The sequence below is a fragment of the Vigna unguiculata genome, chromosome 11, assembly GCF_037176805.1.
Source record: "Vigna unguiculata cultivar grain cowpea cultivar isolate G323 ecotype 2 chromosome 11, ASM3717680v1, whole genome shotgun sequence".
Taxonomy (NCBI): domain Eukaryota; kingdom Viridiplantae; phylum Streptophyta; class Magnoliopsida; order Fabales; family Fabaceae; genus Vigna; species Vigna unguiculata.
Window position 1 is genome coordinate 29,754,696 of NC_140802.1, and position 19,234 is coordinate 29,773,929.

Here is a 19,234-nt window from a genome sequence, read left to right on the forward strand (position 1 = left end):
AGAAATGTCTTGCTAATAAAACAATGCCTCTGCTGGAAGATCACAATGCAGTTAATGAACTTACTTCGATCTTGAATTGTAATTTGTGCTACCTTAAATTGTATTATGTATAGACTCCAACACTGCCTAAGACAACAGTTCCACCTTGGGTTCCAATCAACAAATCTGAGTATGTCAGAATAATGGGATAAAGCTTCAGAAAGAGGATCACCAAGTTGTAGAAGTTGTTTAGTGTGCTTCCACTTAAAACGTCCTTTTTTACTGTTTATTAATCACGTGTGCATGGTTCGTTGCTTGGGTAACCATGCACGTCACATACACACGGACCTTTCCTCTTAGCCTTTATATACCCACCTTTCTCTCTCTTTTTGTACACAAAACTATCATTCAATATACAGTTTCTCTTTTCTTTTCTTTTCTCTGTGCTTTTTGCTTTTCATGTTGAGTTTGAGCGAATATGCAACTTTCGCACTGCATGCCTAACGCTCTGCTGCATCTTCAAGTGTTTTTGATATGCCCATACGATTCTAAGATGGTATCAGAGCACTTCATTTGAAGTGCTCTACTGCGCATCTCTGATCGTTCTTTCTTTCTTTGTTCTTTAATCTGTTATTGCATTTCTGGTACTTCTTTCTTTCTTTCACCATGAGCAAAGATTCATCTGATATCATTTCTGTCAATAGTGACCTATACTTGCATCCAAATGAAAGTCCGGCTGTTGCGTTGGTCTTGCCGGTCCTAGACATCAACAACTATCATTCATGGAAGAGGTCCATGACTACGGCTCTCATTGCAAAGAACAAGTTCGAGTTCGTTGATGGATCAACTCCTGAACCAGCAAAGGATGAAGACATTTATCAAGCATGGAGAAGGTGCAATAACATGGTGGTTTCTTGGCTCGTTCATTCGGTGTCACCGTCCATTCGTCAAAGCATTCTGTGGATGAGCAAAGCTGAGGATATTTGGAAAGATCTTCAAGCAAGATATTTTCAAGGGAATCTTATACGCGTTTTTGATCTTCAAATGGAGGCCTCTTCCATCAAGCAAGGGGATCTTACGGTAACCGATTATTTCACTAAACTCCGCATAATCTGGGATGAGATAGAAAACTTTCGACCCGATCCTACATGTTCTTGCAAGTGTTCTTGTGGTGTAATGACTTTGATATTACAAAGAAAGGTGGAAGACCAAGTGATGCAATTTCTCAGAGGCTTGAATGAACAATATAATAATGTAAAATCTCATGTGCTTTTGATGGATCCCATGCCTTCGATCAATAAGATTTTTTCATATGTTGCTCAACAAGAGAGACAAATCATGGGAAATAACGCTTTCAATGACATGGAGGTGAAAGTCAATGCTGCCAACAATCAAATAAGTTGCACTTTTTGTTGGAAGAGCGGCCATCTTGAAGCCAATTGCTACAAGAAAAATGGGTTTCCCCAGAACAGTGACAACAAGGGTTTCAAGAATGTAAATAAGAAAGTTTGTGTTCATTGTGGACGAAACGGGAACACTATAGATGTTTGCTATAGGAAACACGGGTTTCCAGCAGGATATAAGTTCTCCAACAGTAAAGCTAATGCTGTCAAAACCATGGATGATCAACAAGAAAGTAGTCAAGATAATGTGACTCAGGAACAAGACTTTCGTCCGACGCAACAACAATATCAGGCTCTCATGAATTTGCTTCAAAGCAATAACAAAGAAGGTTTAGCAACGGAGGCACATGCAAATAAGATCAATATCATTTTCACATATTTGACTCAACGAGGTAACAGTTTTGTTGGCACTTGCGTTCTTGGTAAAAATAATGTTTGGATCTTAGACTCAGGGGCAACAGATCATGTATCTTGCTCTTTGAAATACTTTGAAACTTATATTAAAATCAAACCCATTACTGTTAATCTCCCAAATAACACTTTTGTTAATGCCACACATAAAGGTAATGTTAGATTAAAGGATCAGCTTCTTTTAAAAGATGTCTTGTTTGTCCCTTCTTTTGGCTATAATTTGATGTCTATCTCCAAGCTTATGTGCACCCTCAGTGTTGAGATTATCTTCACTTCTAACCTTTGTGTCATTCAGGATCAGATTTCGAGAAAGAAGATTGGTATAGCTAAATCCAATCATGGCCTTTATATCTTCGATGATCAAGTTTCTCCTCTTGTCAATTCTCAAAACTGTAATAGTGTAGATGTTAATCTTTGGCATGATAGATTGGGCCATTTGTCTGATGATAGATTAGCCATTTTGAATCGAAAACATTCATATATCAGATATAATAAGACTGGTAGATGTGACTCTTGCCATTTTGCTAAACAGAAAAAGCTTCTGTTTCCCAGTTCTATTTCTTATGCGAATAAATGCTTTGATATTTTGCATGTTGACATATGGGGACCATGCACTATACCCTCCTTGCATTCTCATAGATATTTTCTCACGATTGTCGATGGTTATTCACGCTTTACATGGGTTTACTTACTATATAACAAATTTGAAGCTCGAAAATATCTCGCAAATTTTATATCTCTTGTTAAGAATCAATTTGAGATGTCAGTAAAAACTATACGTAGCTATAATGGCCCATAATTCAACATGAAGGAATTGTTTGAGGTTGAGGGCATCGTGCACCAAACCAGCTGCGTGGAAACACCAGAACAGAACGGATTAGTCGAACGCAAACATCAACATTTGATGAACGTGACTCGTGCTCTTCTTTTCAGGTCATGTGTTCCTTCTGCTTTTTGGTGTTATGCTCTAGAATATGCCACTTATCTTGTGAATATCACTCCTACACCTTTATTGAAAAATGACTCTCCTTTTGAAAGATTATATAAAAGAAAGCCTGATCTCACTATTTTACGCGTTTTTGATGTTTATGTTACAACGGAACTTTGACTGCCAACAAGACCAAGTTAGACCCTAGGGCTGATCTTGGTATTTTTCTTGGTTTTAAAAACAACACCAAAGGATACATGGTTTTTAGTCTCAAAAATCATGGTCTGTCAGTATCTAGGAACATTGTGTTTCACGAAGATATCTTTCCATACTATAATATTTCTAATGATAAAAGAAACACCAATGAACCTTCTCTACTTACTGATTCCTTTCCCAATCTCGCGTATGAAGAAACTGAGAATACTTCCCATGAAACTGTGAGTCACAATGATAATGTTCAAAATGAAAATAATGATAGCATTACTTCTCGAGATCATGTTTCTAGAACTAGGAGGCTTCCGTCGTATCTAAATGATTATCATGTTTACTTTAACACCTCAAAAACAATCAAACATCCTATAGAGTCTTACATCTCATATTCTAAACTCTCTCCACACTTTAAACACCTTATTTGTTCACTTGACAGTAACGAAGAACCTGCCACCTTCGAGGAAGCCACGGGCATCAAAGAATGGTGTAATGCTATGAACGAGGAGATAAAAGCCTTGGAGCGAAATAAGACTTGGACTGTTGTTGACTTGCCACCTAACAAGAGTGCTATAGGTTGTAGATGGGTGTACAAAGTGAAGTTCAAAGCCGATGGAAGTGTTGAGAGACATAAGGCATGCCTTGTTGCCAAAGGCTACACACAAATGGAGGGATTGGATTTCTTAGATACGTTCTCCCCTGTTGCTAAGCTCACCACCGTTCGACTCCTTTTGTCTCTTGCAATTGTAAAGGGATGGCACTTGAAACAATTGGACATGAACAATGCGTTCCTTCACGGAGAGCTGAACGAAGAAGTATACATGGCTCTTCCCTCTGGTGTAAGTTCCAACAAACCTAATCAAGTTTGTAAATTGCATAAGTCTTTGTATGGCCTTAGGCAGGCTAGCCGCCAATGGTACGAAAAATTGACAACTCTTTTGCTATCACATAACTTTAAACTTGCTAAAGGTGACCACACTCTCTTCATTAAAAGGTCTGACACCAGTATAACTGCCATTTTAATATATGTGGATGACATTATATTAACCGGGAACAATATCACTGAGATCAATAACATCACCAAAACTCTGGATGATACTTTTAAAATTAAGAATTTAGGATATTTAACCTTTTTCCTTGGTCTTGAGGTGGCACGGAGCAAGAAGGGAATACACCTTTCACAGCGCAAATACACTTTGGACCTTCTGCAAGAGACGGGTATGCTCGCCTCAGCACCTGTTTCCACCCCCATGAATTTTTCTAAACGTGCTATAGTAGATAAAGGTGTCCCTCTTTAAGATCCAACTCCTTTCAGAAGGCTTGTCGGCAAGCTCATATACCTAACCAATACTCATCCCGACATCACTTACGCTGTTCACAATTTAAGTCAACATGTTTCTTCACCAACCACCGTGCATCAACAAGCCGTTTTTCGAATCCTGAGATATTTAAAGCAGAGTCCGGGAGATGGCATCTTCCTTGCTGCCAACAGTGAACTCAAGCTCAATGGCTTCAGTGATTTGGCCTGGGTCGGATGCCCCGAAGCACAAAAATCCTTGACTGGGTGCATTATCTATCTTGGACGTTCACCTATAGCGTGGAGATAAAAAAAAGAATACTGTCTCGAGAAGCTCTTTGGAAGCTGAATATAGAGCCCTTGCCTCAACCACATGCGAGCTTCAATGGTTGCTCTACCTGCTCGAAGACCTTCATGCTGAACATACACAACCAACGCTTCTTTTCTGTGATAATCAATCAGCCTCACAAATTGCTTTAAATCCCGTGTTTCATGAGCGAACGAAACACATTGAGATACATTGCCATGTTGTGAGAGAGAAGGTTCAACAGGGAATCATCAAGCTTCTGCCCGTTAGCACGAAGGAACAACATGCAGACATTCTCACCAAAGCCCTTGCTCCTGCTGTCTTCCATTCCATACGTAGCAAGCTGGGAATGCTCAACATTCACTCCCAGCTTGAGGGGGGCTGTCAGAATAATGGGATAAAGCTTCAGAAAGAGGATCACCAAGTTGCAGAAGTTGTTTAGTGTGCTTCCACTTAAAACTTCCTTTTTTACTGTTTATTAATCACGTGTGCATGGTTTGTTGCTTGGGTAACCCTGCACGTCACATACACACGGACCTTTCCTCTTAGCCTTTATATACCCACCTTTATCTCTCTTTTTGTACACAGAACTATCATTCAATATACAGTTTCTCTTTTCTTTTCTTTTCTCTGTGCTTTTTGCTTTTCATGTTGAGTTTGAGCGAATATGCAACTTTCGATCTGCATGCCTAACACTCTGCTGCATCTTCAAGTGTTTTTGATATGCCCATACGATTCTAAGAAGTCCGGTTGAAAAAAATCAGAAGCAATACACTGATCTAACATATATAAAATAAATTATCTGGATTTAAGTGCATAACCTGGATTTAAGTGTAGTAGCTTTGAACAAATATCAAGATAGTTTGGATCCAATCCTGAAAGAACAAGTTGAGTAAATGGAAGACAGTTGCAGGATCTGTAGATTTTTAGAACCTCAAATCAACATTTTGCGATTACTAGTTGTGGCAAACAGATTAATTCAAATAAACGGATGCACACAGATTAAGTGTAGTACCTTGTAGTTCCCAAATGTTTCCGCTCTTCATCAGAACTCAACTTTGGAATCAAGGGAAAGTAATACCAACAATCTAAACTCCATAACAATGTAATTATTGTTTAATCTATAACAACAATCTAGCATAGCATTAAATAATTTCTCTGTTATCAAAGGTGTCAACACCCAATTTTGTCTAGGTAAAAAATAAAATTTTGACTTTGATAATAATTAAGAGAAGAGAAAAATAGAAGAAAAAAATGAACATAGAGTATATACATATATTTTTATTTTTACTTTCTATCTTATTATAACTTTAGTTTTATCTTTTTATTTTTATTTTTTTATTTTACTTTCAGCTTGTTTTATTGTTTTTATTTTATTTTATATATCTTTTTTTAATATATTATAAAAATTAAGATGAGGTGAAAAGGTGGAAATTGGAAGTCAAACGTAAGTCCTCTGCTGATAGTTCCCTCTCCATGCAAGGAAAACATTCAAACCTTCATATTTTACTCCATCTCTTTGTCTTTGCACAAAAATAGAAATGTTGGATATCTGTGTATGTGTATTACTATGGCACGGCAGTCGTAGAGCAAAGGTATAGGATGACTGGAAGCATAGCTATTGAAAAGGGGACACAACTTCCAAGCAGAGGGGAGGATTTTACCGTTTCAAAAATACAGTTGATAACACAGGCAACAAAGAGGGAAGAGAGCAGGAGAGATCGGGGGAGCACAAAGAGGAGATCTCTCGGGCTAAGACAATACCTTTAATTAAATGTGCAAAAGTTATGTGGTTTTTTCAAAATATTTAATTTTCCCTAAAAATATTAATAAAAGATTGTACAAAAAACAACAAAACTATTTTTTTGATTTTTTGGGCCCGACGAGGATTAATCCTCGCTCCTACGTATCTCCATGTGAATGGAGAATCAGGGTTACGTAGTACGTTTTGAAAAAACTATTTGGAAAACTATTTAAAAAATGATTTAATTTGTTTTATAATTTTGAAAACCTTTTTATTTAAATTTTAGTATTATTTTAAAATTGGTGTCATGCAACGCGAGCGGTCGGATAGACACTTGAAATAAATTCTTGTTTTCTAATCTTTTATTTTTTTATCTTTTTAAATCATTTATATATTTTTCATATTTTTTTAAAGTTATTTTAAAATAGTTATGGATGTCATTGCGACATGAGCAACCAAATAGATATAAAGAATAAACAAAGAAAAATGTTTTTTTATTTTTATATCATTTGTATATATTTTTAGAAAAAATAAAAGTCTAAATTGGATGTCATGCGACGCGAGCGGCCGGGCAGACAATAAAGAAATGGGAAAAAAAAAATTATGATAAAAAAAAGAATGAAAATTAAAAAAACTAAATCAAAAGATGAAAGAATTGAGAATGACGTACCTTACAAAAATTTCAATATCTCCTCACCTTTTCTTTTTTCTTTCTTTGCTTCCTCTTCTAATATTTTTGTGTTTTTTTCACAAGAGAGATAAAAATGAGAGGTGCCTATGTGGGTGATAATGAGAGGAAGAGAGAGTGTAGAGAATGTTTTCTTCTTCTTCTTTCTACTTCCTTCAATGTTTTTTTAAGAGATATAAAAAAGGAGGTGTGTATGTGAGAGTGGTGATGGGAACGAATTAGAGAAGTGTAGAGAATTCTTTTTTTCTGGTCATGATAGAGTGCGTATTTATATTCACAACTTGCAATGTCAATGCAATCTCAGCCTTAATTGTAACGAACAATATAAGGAAGGAATTGGTCATGATAGTATCAAATTATGAGTATCAAATTGCAGCAAATTAGAGCACAAAATTAATCCCAATTAATAATATTGATTCTTACCATTTGAAGAAATATTGCTTCTAATTATTATTATATAATTAATTTCTCTATCAGGAACAAAGGTAGAAAATATTTGATTTATTGGGTTCATGAAAATTAATAACAAATTGGGCTCTTCCCTCTTTATTCCTTTTTTTTTTCTTTTTTTTCTCTAAAGTTGATGTTTGAAAATCTTTTTGAAGAAAATTTTGTTTCACATTTTTTTTTATTTTCCATTAACTAAAAAACCCTTTTTTTTTATTTTTTTCGAAAATAAATTTATTCACCCAGACGAAATTGGGTGTTGACAATTGTAACACTGTAACACATAGCTCGGGGGTGAGCAGAGGTATCCACCACAAGTGCAAGCATCCGCTGAATCCGACCAGGTTATATGTATCCGGATGAGTCGAGTCGTGTCTTAGTGTATTGTTTGAAAAGTCATAACATGCTTGGGTGATATGTGTGTATGGTATGGTGAATATATATATTTGATCGTATGGATGAAATCTTTGGTGCTCTAGCTTACCCTACTTTCTTTGTTGTGTGTTCTACTGTGTGGTACTCCCTTTTACGATGATCATCAACTTGTTGGTGTGAGCAGATGCGAGGAACACCCGTGGGCAACAGGGAGGTGATGGTTCCGCCGCATAGTCCGTGTGGACTGGACTTTAGTTTCTTTTGGGCTTTTCTTTAGGGCTATGGCCCATGTATTTGTTTGTTCTTGGATTTATATACATTTGGTAAAACCGTTATCCTGTTTTTGTTGGCATCGTGGTGTGCCTAGTTTTGTAGGGGTGGCGTTAAGGACCCCAAGACTGCGTTGTTATACTAGTATGCTTCAAGACAACTTAAGGTACATGAGCATAACTATCCCACTCATGACTTGGAGTTGGCAGCCATAGTATTCGGCTTGAAGATCTAGAGACACTATTTGTATGGTGCTTAGTTTCGCGTGTTCAGTGACCACAAGAGCCTCAAGTACTTGTTTGATCAGAAGGAGCTGAACATGAGGCAGAGGAGGTGGATGGAATTGCTAAAGGATTATGACTTCGAGCTCCTATATCATCCTGGGAAGGCAAATGTGGTGGCAGATACCTTGAGTAGGAAGATAGTGCACATTGCACACCTTATGATTAAGGAGGTGGAACTATTGGAGAAGTTCAGACACATGAGGCTGCAGGTGGAGTTGGGGCCCGAATCCATTAGTTGTAGTACTCTTGCTATATCTAGTGACATTTTGGACTCAGTCAGAGAGAGGCAGTTGTTGGATGCCAGTTTGAACAAGGTCAGAGAACAACTTGGATCAGATGAAGCCAGAGACTTTGCTTTGGGTGATGATGGCATACTGAGGTTCCAAGGTAGAGTATGTATACCTGATGATGCAGGGGTGAAGAAGTTAATCCTTGAGGAAGGACACAAAAGTCGTCTTAGCTTGCATCCTGGCATGACTAAGATGTATCAGGACCTCAAGGAGACCTTCTGGTGGCAAGGGATGAAGAAAGATGTGGCCCTGTTTGTATCAGCCTGTCTGACCTTTTAGAAGGCGAAAGTGAAGCACTAGAGACCCGGTGGGATCCTATAACCCTTAGAGATACCAGTGTGGAAATGAGACAACATCTCCATGGATTTTTTGACCCATCTGCCACGGACTTTTAGAGGACATGACACCATCTGGGTGATCGTGGATCGACTGACCAAGAGTGCCCACTTCTTGGCGATGAACTTGAGGATGTCCATGGCCAAGTTAGCCTAGTTGTACATTAAGGAGATCATAAGGTTGCATGGAGTACCTTCGAGCATAGTTTCTGATAGAGACCCACGATTTACATCCCGGTTCTGGCAAACCTTACAAGAGGCTTTGGGGACCAAGTTGACTATGAGCTCAGCCTACCATCCCTAAACCGATGGCCAATCAGAGAGGACCATTCAGTCACTTGAGGACTTACTGCGGACGTGTATATTGGATCACCTGGGGGCTTGGATGAGGTGTTGCCCTTGATCGAGTTTACCTACAACAACAGCTTTCATGCGAGCATTGGCATGGCGCCGTATGAGACTCTTTATAGTAGGAAGTGTAGGACTCCCCTATGTTGGTATCAGGATGGGGAAGCAGTGCTTGTCGGACCAAAGTTGTTGGAACAAACTACGGAGAAATTCAAGATGGTGAGAGATAGGATGCAAGCCTCTCAGAGTAGGCAAAAGGCTTATGCAGATCGTAGAAGGAGACCCTTGGAGTTTGCGGCGGGCGATCATGTGTTCCTGAGGGTGACCTGAACCACTGGTGTGGGAAGGGCTCTCCGCTCGAGGAAGCTCTCTCCTAAGTTCCTTGGTCCATATCAGATCACGAGGAGGATTGGGCCAGTGGCTTACGAGATAGCTTTGCCCCCCTCAGTTGGCGAACCTTCACCCGGTATTTCATGTATCACAACTGAGAAAATATGTTTTCGACCCGTCTCATGTGCTAGAAGTTGAAGATATACAGATTAGGGAAGACCTCACAGTGGAAGTACCCCCCATCACTTTAGAGGATGGCAAGGTTGAGGAACGCCGAGGAAAGGCCGTTAGTCTTGTTAAAGTCATCTAGGATCGGAGGACGGGTGACTCGACTTGGGAGTTAGAGGAGGACATGAGAAAATCACATCCACATTTGTTTACCTGGTGAGTCTTAATTTTCGAGGTCAAAAATTTTCTTGTTGGGGAGAATGTAACGCCCAATTATTCTGCCTTAGCATTTTAAGGGCTGCCTAACAACTGTTGGGCCTAAAGGTTGACCCAAAGGATAAAACCTTTTCCAGTTACCCTAACGTTTCCACTTTCATTCATTCACAGATTTGCAGCTGTCTCCCTCAATTGTACCACTAGAGCTCTGCTAGGGTTAGCTTTCCCGTCTCGAACCAGTCCGCTCAAGGCTCAAGTACTACTTTCTGCTCCATGTAAGTAATTCTAAACCTACTGCCCTTACTCCCTAAAGCCCTTCTTCGTATTCCACCGTTTAGGGTTCAGTAATAATCTTATTTTCCTACTGTTCTACAAGTTTCCAAGGCCGTCTCTCGAGCTGTTGTGCTCCGTAGTCCCGTGTCGAAGCCTCGTGTAACCCTTTCCAGGTAAGGGAAGCTAGGGTTCACCCTTTTTTCTTTTGAGTAATATTGATTGTGCCTCTGTTTTACCGTTTGGTTATGTTTGATATGTTATATGAACTGGGATACGAGGAATTTGTGCCATTTATGATCTGTGGAGTGTAAATGCACGAGAGAACAGAAATAAGCTCTGGTTTTCTCAAATTTGATAACGTTGTCATTGACGCGATCAAATTAATACTACTAAACTATAGCAACTTCAGTATTGCTAAGATAGTAGTCAAGAAAATAGAAAGGGTAAAGTAACCCTAAGTCGTCTCCAAACGAACACGGAATTGATTTTTAACAAGTTAGTTCTTATAAAATCTATACAAAACGGTTAGTCAAATAAAATAATAAAATTATTGGAAGATTAAGATAAAGGAAAGATAAAAAAAGATAAAAACAATAGTAAAGAAAATAGATTGATTCCATTGCTTTTTCAAAATAGATTCATCATCGGTTATCTAAAGATTATTGCTCAATTAATTATTGTTGTAAATTTACAAATTAATCAATGTAAAGTCTCAATTAACTTGTTGGCGTTCTCACTTTTAACCAAAGTACAGTCTCAATTAAAAGTGAGAACTTTTAGATTATCCATAGTAAATTCAACCAAAGTACAGTCTCAATCAACTTTACTATAACTAATCATGTCTATTCTTTTATCTCCTCACCAAATAAAAAAGCTTAATTAATCAAAGTAAAGTCTCAATTAAGTGTATTTAGAGTAAATACCTTTAACCAAAGTAAAGTCTCAATTATTGGTAAAAACTCCTTTAATCATATGAAAGTTTCTAAATAAAATCAAAGTAAAGTCTCAATTCAATTTAAAAACCCTTGGACTCGTATGACCAACATGCATATAGATTTAAAATCATTACTTCTTACATGATTCAAAGATAAAAGACATAGATGAATTAAAATCTCAACAATAATAAAAAGAACAAAGAAATTAATTGATCTAACCTCAGAATCCAATTAAGAAATTACAATGGAATCAACCCAAGAAGTTTAGAACTCCATGAATGCAAAATAAAAATAGAAGAATAGAGACAAGAAAAGAGAGAGAAAGGAAACGAAATTAGGCACCCCTAAGGGTTCCAAAACTCCGAAGTCCCGAGCTTGTCTTTTTTCTGCTTCTCCCTTGGTCTCTTTATATAGGAATTGGACTGGGCTTTTCTGTTGCTAAAATCTCTCAAATATCTTTTAAAATAAAGATAAAGATAAATATTTAAAAATATTTGGAGAGATATAGACTATTTGACAAATATAATTGGTTGATAATATCAATATCAAATATAATTAAATTAATTAATTAATTAAAGATATATGATAAATTATCACCAATTAGTATTTGTATTAATTTTCCAAATCAACCCTTTGCAATCTCCTTAAATTATCTTCTAAAGAATCCAATATCTTCAAGATATATTTGTTTGTTATGGAACTAAAAAGATTCAAGAAGATCTTGTCATATTTGAAAAGATTTGGTAGTTATTATCTTTTAATATTTTATGATATAATTAAATAAGATAATTATTTAAAAATATCAAATAAAATATCTAAAGATATATTTTCCCAAATTATGTTCTATCATAAAGATAAAGAAAACCGCAAGGTCCAATTTTTCTTTCCTCTCTTCTTGGTTTAGCCAAACTTCTTCACTTTTTCAAGCTTTTCTTGTCGTCTTCATGCAATGCTTGGCTTGGATTTTTGTGCTTTTGATAATTTCTTATTCTTGGATTTATCTTTAAGGTGTCATGAAGCTTTAATCAATTTATTTCCACACCTCCATGAGCTCAACTTAGCTGCAGCTGCATTAACACACTTCAAAATATCCAAAGAACATTTATGCAACTAAAAAGCTATTTTTAACATGTTTTTGTATCTCATGCTCAATAATCCCAATAATAGGAAATCCCAATTAAATCAATCTTTAAGCACACAAATTCAATTAAATACCCAGAATTAAACATTAAATGAGGGCAAAAATACGCACTCATCATACCCACACAGTTATCCTTTTGCACTCCTTGGCAAAATTGAGTAATTTCAAAACTTGTTCTGAGGTATTTTATTTCACATCAACACTGGATCAAAGCAATGAACATCATTGGAGACAAATCAATCTTCTAGAAATCAATTATCATGTATATACAAACAGAAAGATTCTATTTTTCACACATGAGTTAATCTTTTGAATTCACAAGACAATCAATTATGAAAGAAAGTACTCAAGTTAAATGTGTATTTTCTCACCAAAATTCGCTCAAGTGTTTTGGCTTGTGTTTTCACTCAAAATACTCATGCAAGTAACCACTTGTAATACTTAACAAGACTCTAATATTCACAAACTTTCAAAAAACATGCATTAAAAGATCATGAGGACTCTTTTACAGGTTATAATGGGGCCAAGGCAAAGGTAGGAAAAATTTTAGGATTTTTGGGTTTTTGAAATTTAAATATAGATAGAATAATGGATCATAATTTCAAAAACAACTCTTTTGTGTTTATTGCTTGTTGCTCTCTCTCTCTCTTTTTTAGAAAGCAATTATTATTTTTTTTTCATTTCAGCACTTTTTCATCAACAATTTTTCCTTTTGCCATTTTTTTTAATTTGTGGGTGAGGTACTCAGCCACACACTTTATTCCTCAACAATTCCTGAACACAATCCATTAGCTCCTTCTTTCTTCCTAAGGTAAAACATGGTCTTTTTCTTTTCAATGTTTATGCAATAGGCTTAAAACAAGAAAAAGAGGTTTAAAGCTCAAAGGGGCTACCAATGGATTAATATCAAGGTGGGCTTATTTGGCCAAGTAGCTAAAAATAAGAAATGCCTCAATCATATCAAATCATGCATATTCACCTAAGTTGCAAAACAAAACAATCAAGCTAAATATTTGAGTATAAACAAACATGAGCAAGTCACTCAAGAAAAAATAGGAATGGCACATGGCAGTCCATCCTTTGCATTAAGGCTCAAGACTCACAAGATCATATTCTTTCACAAAAGATTTAATCAAGAAATTCTCAAATCAACTCAATTAGCAAATCATAGAAACAATTCACTCATATCAACATGACTTTTATTTTTCCAGAATTATGATCATCCCAATTATTGAATCAAATCCTAAAAATCCAATGTCAATATGTTTTATTGAAAACAGGGAAATATTTTTGGTGGATTTCTTAAGAGACATATTGTTTAAAAGTTCCACTTAGTAAAACGTTAATACTTTCACAATTTTCTCAAAAAGAAATCACAATTTTTTTTTCTTTTTAAATGAAAACAAAAACAAAAAATTGAAAAACAGAAAAAAGAAAAATTCTAAATATAGTTTGTTTCCCCCATACTTATTTCAAAAAAAAATGTCCTTGATGGACTTATTTTGGGGAGGAAACGAAAAATCTTGTGACTATTGGCTCAATCTGGCCATATGTCAAAATTTATTTTCTTTAATTTTATAAAGTACAAGTCAGCTTGTACAATTTTATTAAAGAAAACAAAAACACATATTTTTGAAATTTTTTTAATATTTTTAAAATTAAAAACAGAAACAAAAAACAAACATGCATGCAAATTAACTTTTCTATCAACAATGATTTCAAAAGAATTTGAATATAAGCTTTTTATCCGTTGTAGCAACCTTTCTTCTTTTTTTGCAGCCATGTCAACAAAGATAACCACTGAAAACTTATTTGTATCATTTACATCAACAAACTTGATGTGTGGAGTGTGTGGCTTCAACTCAACTTGAGCATCATCAGGTGCATTCGGATGGTTAATCGGATCATCAGTAATCCTTGTAATCTCATCTTGTGAGCACAATTTTTCACCTGGTGTTGTCGACTCTACTGCTTCATCATTAACCAAGTCAGTTGCATTAGTAGATGCTTCAGCTGCATCTTTGAATATTGTTTTCTCTTCAACTGCACTTGGTTCCTCTATTGTATTGTTCTCACAACTTTGCTCTTGAAAATGATCATTTGTACTCATATCCTCATCAACGGGTATAATTTTATATTCACATTGAGCAGCATCAACATATCCATCAGTAGATATGTTTGTGTGAGAATCTTTAATTTCTTCATCAGCAACATCTTTAGCAAAATTGATATGTCCATCAGTAGACATATTACTTTGAGCATCATTATATCCATCAGTAGATATATCAATGTGATGTGATTCCGCTATTGGTTTTTCAGACTGACTCTGCAAGCTTTGTGTGGCGGCATTCATCATCTGTTTATGATCTGTCTGATTCATCTTCATCATTTCAGTCATCATTTTCATCATATCTTCCAAAGTGACCTTTCTCACTGCATCATTCATTAGCTGACTCAAATCTTCAGACATTTGTTCAGCTTTGATGGCCAACTTCAGAAGCACATTTTTGATTTCATGACGAAGTGCATTAAAATCTAGATTTTTAGGAAATCTTTGATGGGGTTGAGGGGTGGTATTAACAGTTACAAGTAATTCTATGAAGTTGTTCTTACTTGCATCCCTCAACATATCAGACAATATTTGCTTATTTTCGTACCACTCTTGCTCAATATTTCTGCATCTTTGATCAACTCGCAACCTTTCATCCATAGACTCTAATTTCTCTATAACTTCACCCATTAATATCATAACTTCCCTATAGGATGGTCCATTGGTTGCTTCAAATTGCTGTGGTGGTACATATTGTTGTTGAAAACTATTTGGAACATATAGTTGCTGAGGTGGACACTCAGAATATGGTTGTTGCTCATATCCCAAAAAAGATGATCTAGGATATAGATCATTAAATTGTCGTAAAGTTAACCCACTTATATCAGGTGCAGAAGTAGGTGTGATAATTTGTTGTTGAAAATCACGTGGTTATTGTGGATAACAATTGTAATCCATTTGAAAACTACAATGTTGATTATTTTCATATGAAAAATTATTTTGCCTTTTTGAAAGAGGTTTTCTGAAAAGAAATAAGTTGAAACCTTGATGAGTAGACTTCCAGGAAGGAGAGGTGCGTCTCATTGGACAACTTAAGTACCTTGTCTTTCCTTAGCCAAAGTGTTTCCCAACTAGTTAGAACAAAAACTATGCTTTAAAAAAATAAAATAAAATAACTAAAGAATATAAAAAATTTGTTAGAACAAAAAATTTGAGATAAAAAAAATGTTAGTGATAAACAAAAAAAATAAAATCAAAAGAAAAAAATAAAAACAATAATAAAAATAAAAATAAAAAATCAAATCAAATCAAAAGAATAAAAATAAAAATAAGAACTAAAATGATAAAAATTCTAACCGTGTTCCCCAACAACGGCGCCAAATTTGATAACGCTGTCGTTGACGTGATCAAATTAATACTACTAAACTATAGCAACTTCAGTATTGCTAAGATAGTAGTCAAGAAAATAGAAAGGGTAAAGTAACCCTAAGTCGTCTCCCAACGAACACGAAATTGATTTTTAACAAGTTAGTTCTTATAAAATCTATACAAAACGGTTAGTCAAATAAAATAATAAAATTATGGGAAGATTAAGATAAAGGAAAGATAAAAAAAGATAAAAACAATAGTAAAGAAAATAGATTGATTCCATTGCTTTTTCAAAATAGATTCATCATCGGTTATCTAAAGATTATTGCTCAATTAATTATTGTTGTAAATTTACAAATTAATCAATGTAAAGTCTCAATTAATTTGTTGGCGTTCTCACTTTTAACCAAAGTATAGTCTCAATTAAAAGTGAGAACTTTTAGATTATCCATAGTAAATTCAACCAAAGTACAGTCTCAATCAACTTTACTATAATTAATCATGTCTATTCTTTTATCTCCTCACCAAATAAAAAAGCTTAATTAATCAAAGTAAAGTCTCAATTAATTGTATTTAGAGTAAATACCTTTAACCAAAGTAAAGACTCAATTATTGGTAAAAACTCATTTAATCATATGAAAGTTTCTAAATAAAATCAAAGTAAAGTCTCAATTCAATTTAAAAACCCTTGGACTCATATGACCAACATGAATATAGATTTAAAATCATTACTTCTTACGTGATTCAAAGATAAAAGACATACATGAATTAAAACCTCAACAATAATAAAAAGAACAAAGAAATTAATTTCTCTAACCTCAGAATCCAATTAAGAAATTACAATGGAATCAACCCAAGAAGTTTAGAACTCCATGAATGCAAAATAAAAATAGAAGAATAGAGATAAGAAAAGAGAGAGAAAGGAAACGAAATTAGGCACCCCTAAGAGTTCCAAAACTCCGAAGTCCCGAGCTTGTCTTTTTTCTGCTTCTCCCTTGGTCTCTTTATATAGGAATTGGACTGGGCTTTTCTGTTGCTAAAATCTCTCAAATATCTTTTAAAATAAAGATAAAGATAAATATTTAAAAATATTTGGAGAGATATAGACTATTTGACAAATATAATTGGTTGATAATATCAATATCTAATATAATTAAATTAATTAATTAATTAAAGATATATGATAAATTATCACCAATTAGTATTTGTATTAATTTTCCAAATCAACCCTTTGCAATCTCCTTAAATTATCTTCTAAATAATCCAATATCTTCAAGATATATTTGTTTGTTGTGGAACTAAAAAGATTCAAGAATATCTTGTCATATTTAAAAAGATTTGGTAGTTATTATCTTTTAATATTTTATGATATAATTAAATAAGATAATTATTTAAAAATATTAAATAAAATATCTAAAGATATATTTTCCCAAATTATGTTCTATCATAAAGATAAAGAAAACCGCAAGGTCGAATTTTTCTTTCCTCTCTTCTTGGTTTAGCCAAACTTCTTCACTTTTTCAAGCTTTTCTTGTCGTCTTCATGCAATGTTTGGCTTGGATTTTTGTGCTTTTGATAATTTCTTATTCTTGGATTTATCTTTAAGGTGTCATGAAGCTTTAATCAATTTATTTCCACTACTCCATGAGCTCAACTTAGCTGCAGCTGCACTAACACACTTCAAAATATCCAAAGAACATTTATGCAACTAAAAAGCTATTTTTAACATGTTTTTGTATCTCATGCTCAATAATCCCAATAATAGGAAATCCCAATTAAATCAATCTTTAAGCACACAAATTCAATTAAATACCCAGAATTAAACATTAAATGAGGGCAAAAATACGCACTCATCATCGCCCAAGCGAGCTTGTCTCGCCTAGGCGAGAACAATAGAGGCTCGCCCAAGATGTTTCACGTGAGCGGTCGCTCAGGCGACCCACGTTGCTCCTGAGCGAGCGAGCATCTCGCCCAAGCGAGAGGGGTCTCGCCTAAGCGAGACCTCGCATGAGCTATTGTTCCCTTTTTTCGAGCCCTCACCTAGACGAAGGGGGCTCGCCTGAGCGAGACCCTTCAGCCTGAGCGAGGTGCTGGGCGAGGCAGTGTGATGTATGAATGCTTTCTTGACCTTGTATGAATAATGCTTTCTTGGTTTTAAGTATTGTGTTGAAAGTATGAGATAAATGAGTATGTATGAGTAGTGTAAAGTTATGAGATGTGAATAATGGGTTGGCATGAGTTTAGCATTGATTTCTAATGAGATGGTTGGTATTAAAGAGGCATGATAATGAGAAGAGTTGGAAATCCTTTATGCATGAGAGGCTTATGATGAGTTGGAATGAGTTGGGCCTGGAACATGAAAGGCGTTGGCTTTCAAGATTGGTATCATAAACGTATACATGCATGGTGAATGTTCTTGGCTGTATGATCATGTTTGGTCTGTGTCAGTGCATAATTCCTTGGGGTCTCTAGGTGAGACTTTCAGGGTCGCACTTTAGTGGTCGGGACGTAATTCCATGGCCCCTGTTCGTGGGTGTCCCTAGTGGTGCCCCATCTGTATAACCAGGTAAGGATTCAAGGTAAGGTTGCATCCTGACACTCTAAGGAGTCAGTTAGTCTCACCTAGAGCGGACTGACTCCTGTGGTGAGAGTAGTAGGAGGCCTGAAATTCTCTAAGGGCTAACCTTGTGGTGAGGGAAATTGATTCATTGTAATACTATAACACATAGCTCGGGGGTGAGCAGAGGTATCCACCACAAGTGCAAGCATCCGCTGAATCTGACCAGGTTATATGTATCCGGATGAGTCGAGTCGTGTCTTAGTGTATTGTTTGAAAAGTCATAACATGCTTGGGTGATATGTGTGTATGGTATGGTGAATATATATATTTGATCGTATGGATGAAATCTTTGGTGCTCTAGCTTACCCTACTTTCTTTGTTGTGTGTTCTGCTATGTGGTACTCCCTTTTGCGATGATCATCAACTTGTTGGTGTGAGCAGATGCGAGAAACACCCGTGGGCAACAGGGAGGTGATGGTTCCGACGCATAGTCCGCGTGGACTGGACTTTAGTTTCTTTTGGGCTTTTCTTTAGGGCTATGACCCATGTATTTGTTTGTTCTTCGATTTATATACATTTGGTAAAACCGTTATCCTGTTTCTGTTGACATCATGGTGTGCCTAGTTTTGTAGGGATGGCGTTAAGGACCCCAAGACTGCGTTGTTATACTATTTGGCGTTTCTTTTAATTACGGATATTAATTAAATGGGACGTTACAACTTTGATGATAAGCATTTTATGTTTTAACTTATGTAGAGGTGGATTACGTACTCATGTGCTTTATGCAATTTTTTTAGTTTCCATTTTCACAAAAACTAAGACCATTTTAAACTTTCTTCAATTTGGTTTCTCATTTCATTTGTTCTAAAAATTTCTTCAA

At 35.6% G+C, this 19,234-nt stretch overlaps 1 protein-coding gene across 1 annotated transcript; it reads left to right on the forward strand.

Moving 5' to 3' along the window:
• Positions 1-9,409: 9,409 nt before the first annotated feature.
• On the forward strand, positions 9,410-9,953 carry LOC146881727 (uncharacterized). The gene is made up of 2 exons (XM_085669325.1): positions 9,410-9,634; positions 9,762-9,953. Exons 1-2 carry the CDS (start codon positions 9,410-9,412, stop codon positions 9,951-9,953), a joined length of 417 nt encoding a protein of 138 aa, XP_085525451.1.
• The last annotated feature ends 9,281 nt before the right edge of the window (positions 9,954-19,234 follow it).

Excerpts from the sequence above, each read along its gene's own strand:
- LOC146881727 (XM_085669325.1), top strand. The coding sequence starts at position 9,410 with ATGGCGCCGTATGAGACTCTTTATAGTAGGAAGTGTAGGACTCCCCTA. Across the intron at positions 9,635-9,761 it reads GCGATCATGTGTTCCTGAGG|TTGGCGAACCTTCACCCGGT; the intron begins GTGACCTGAACC and ends TGCCCCCCTCAG.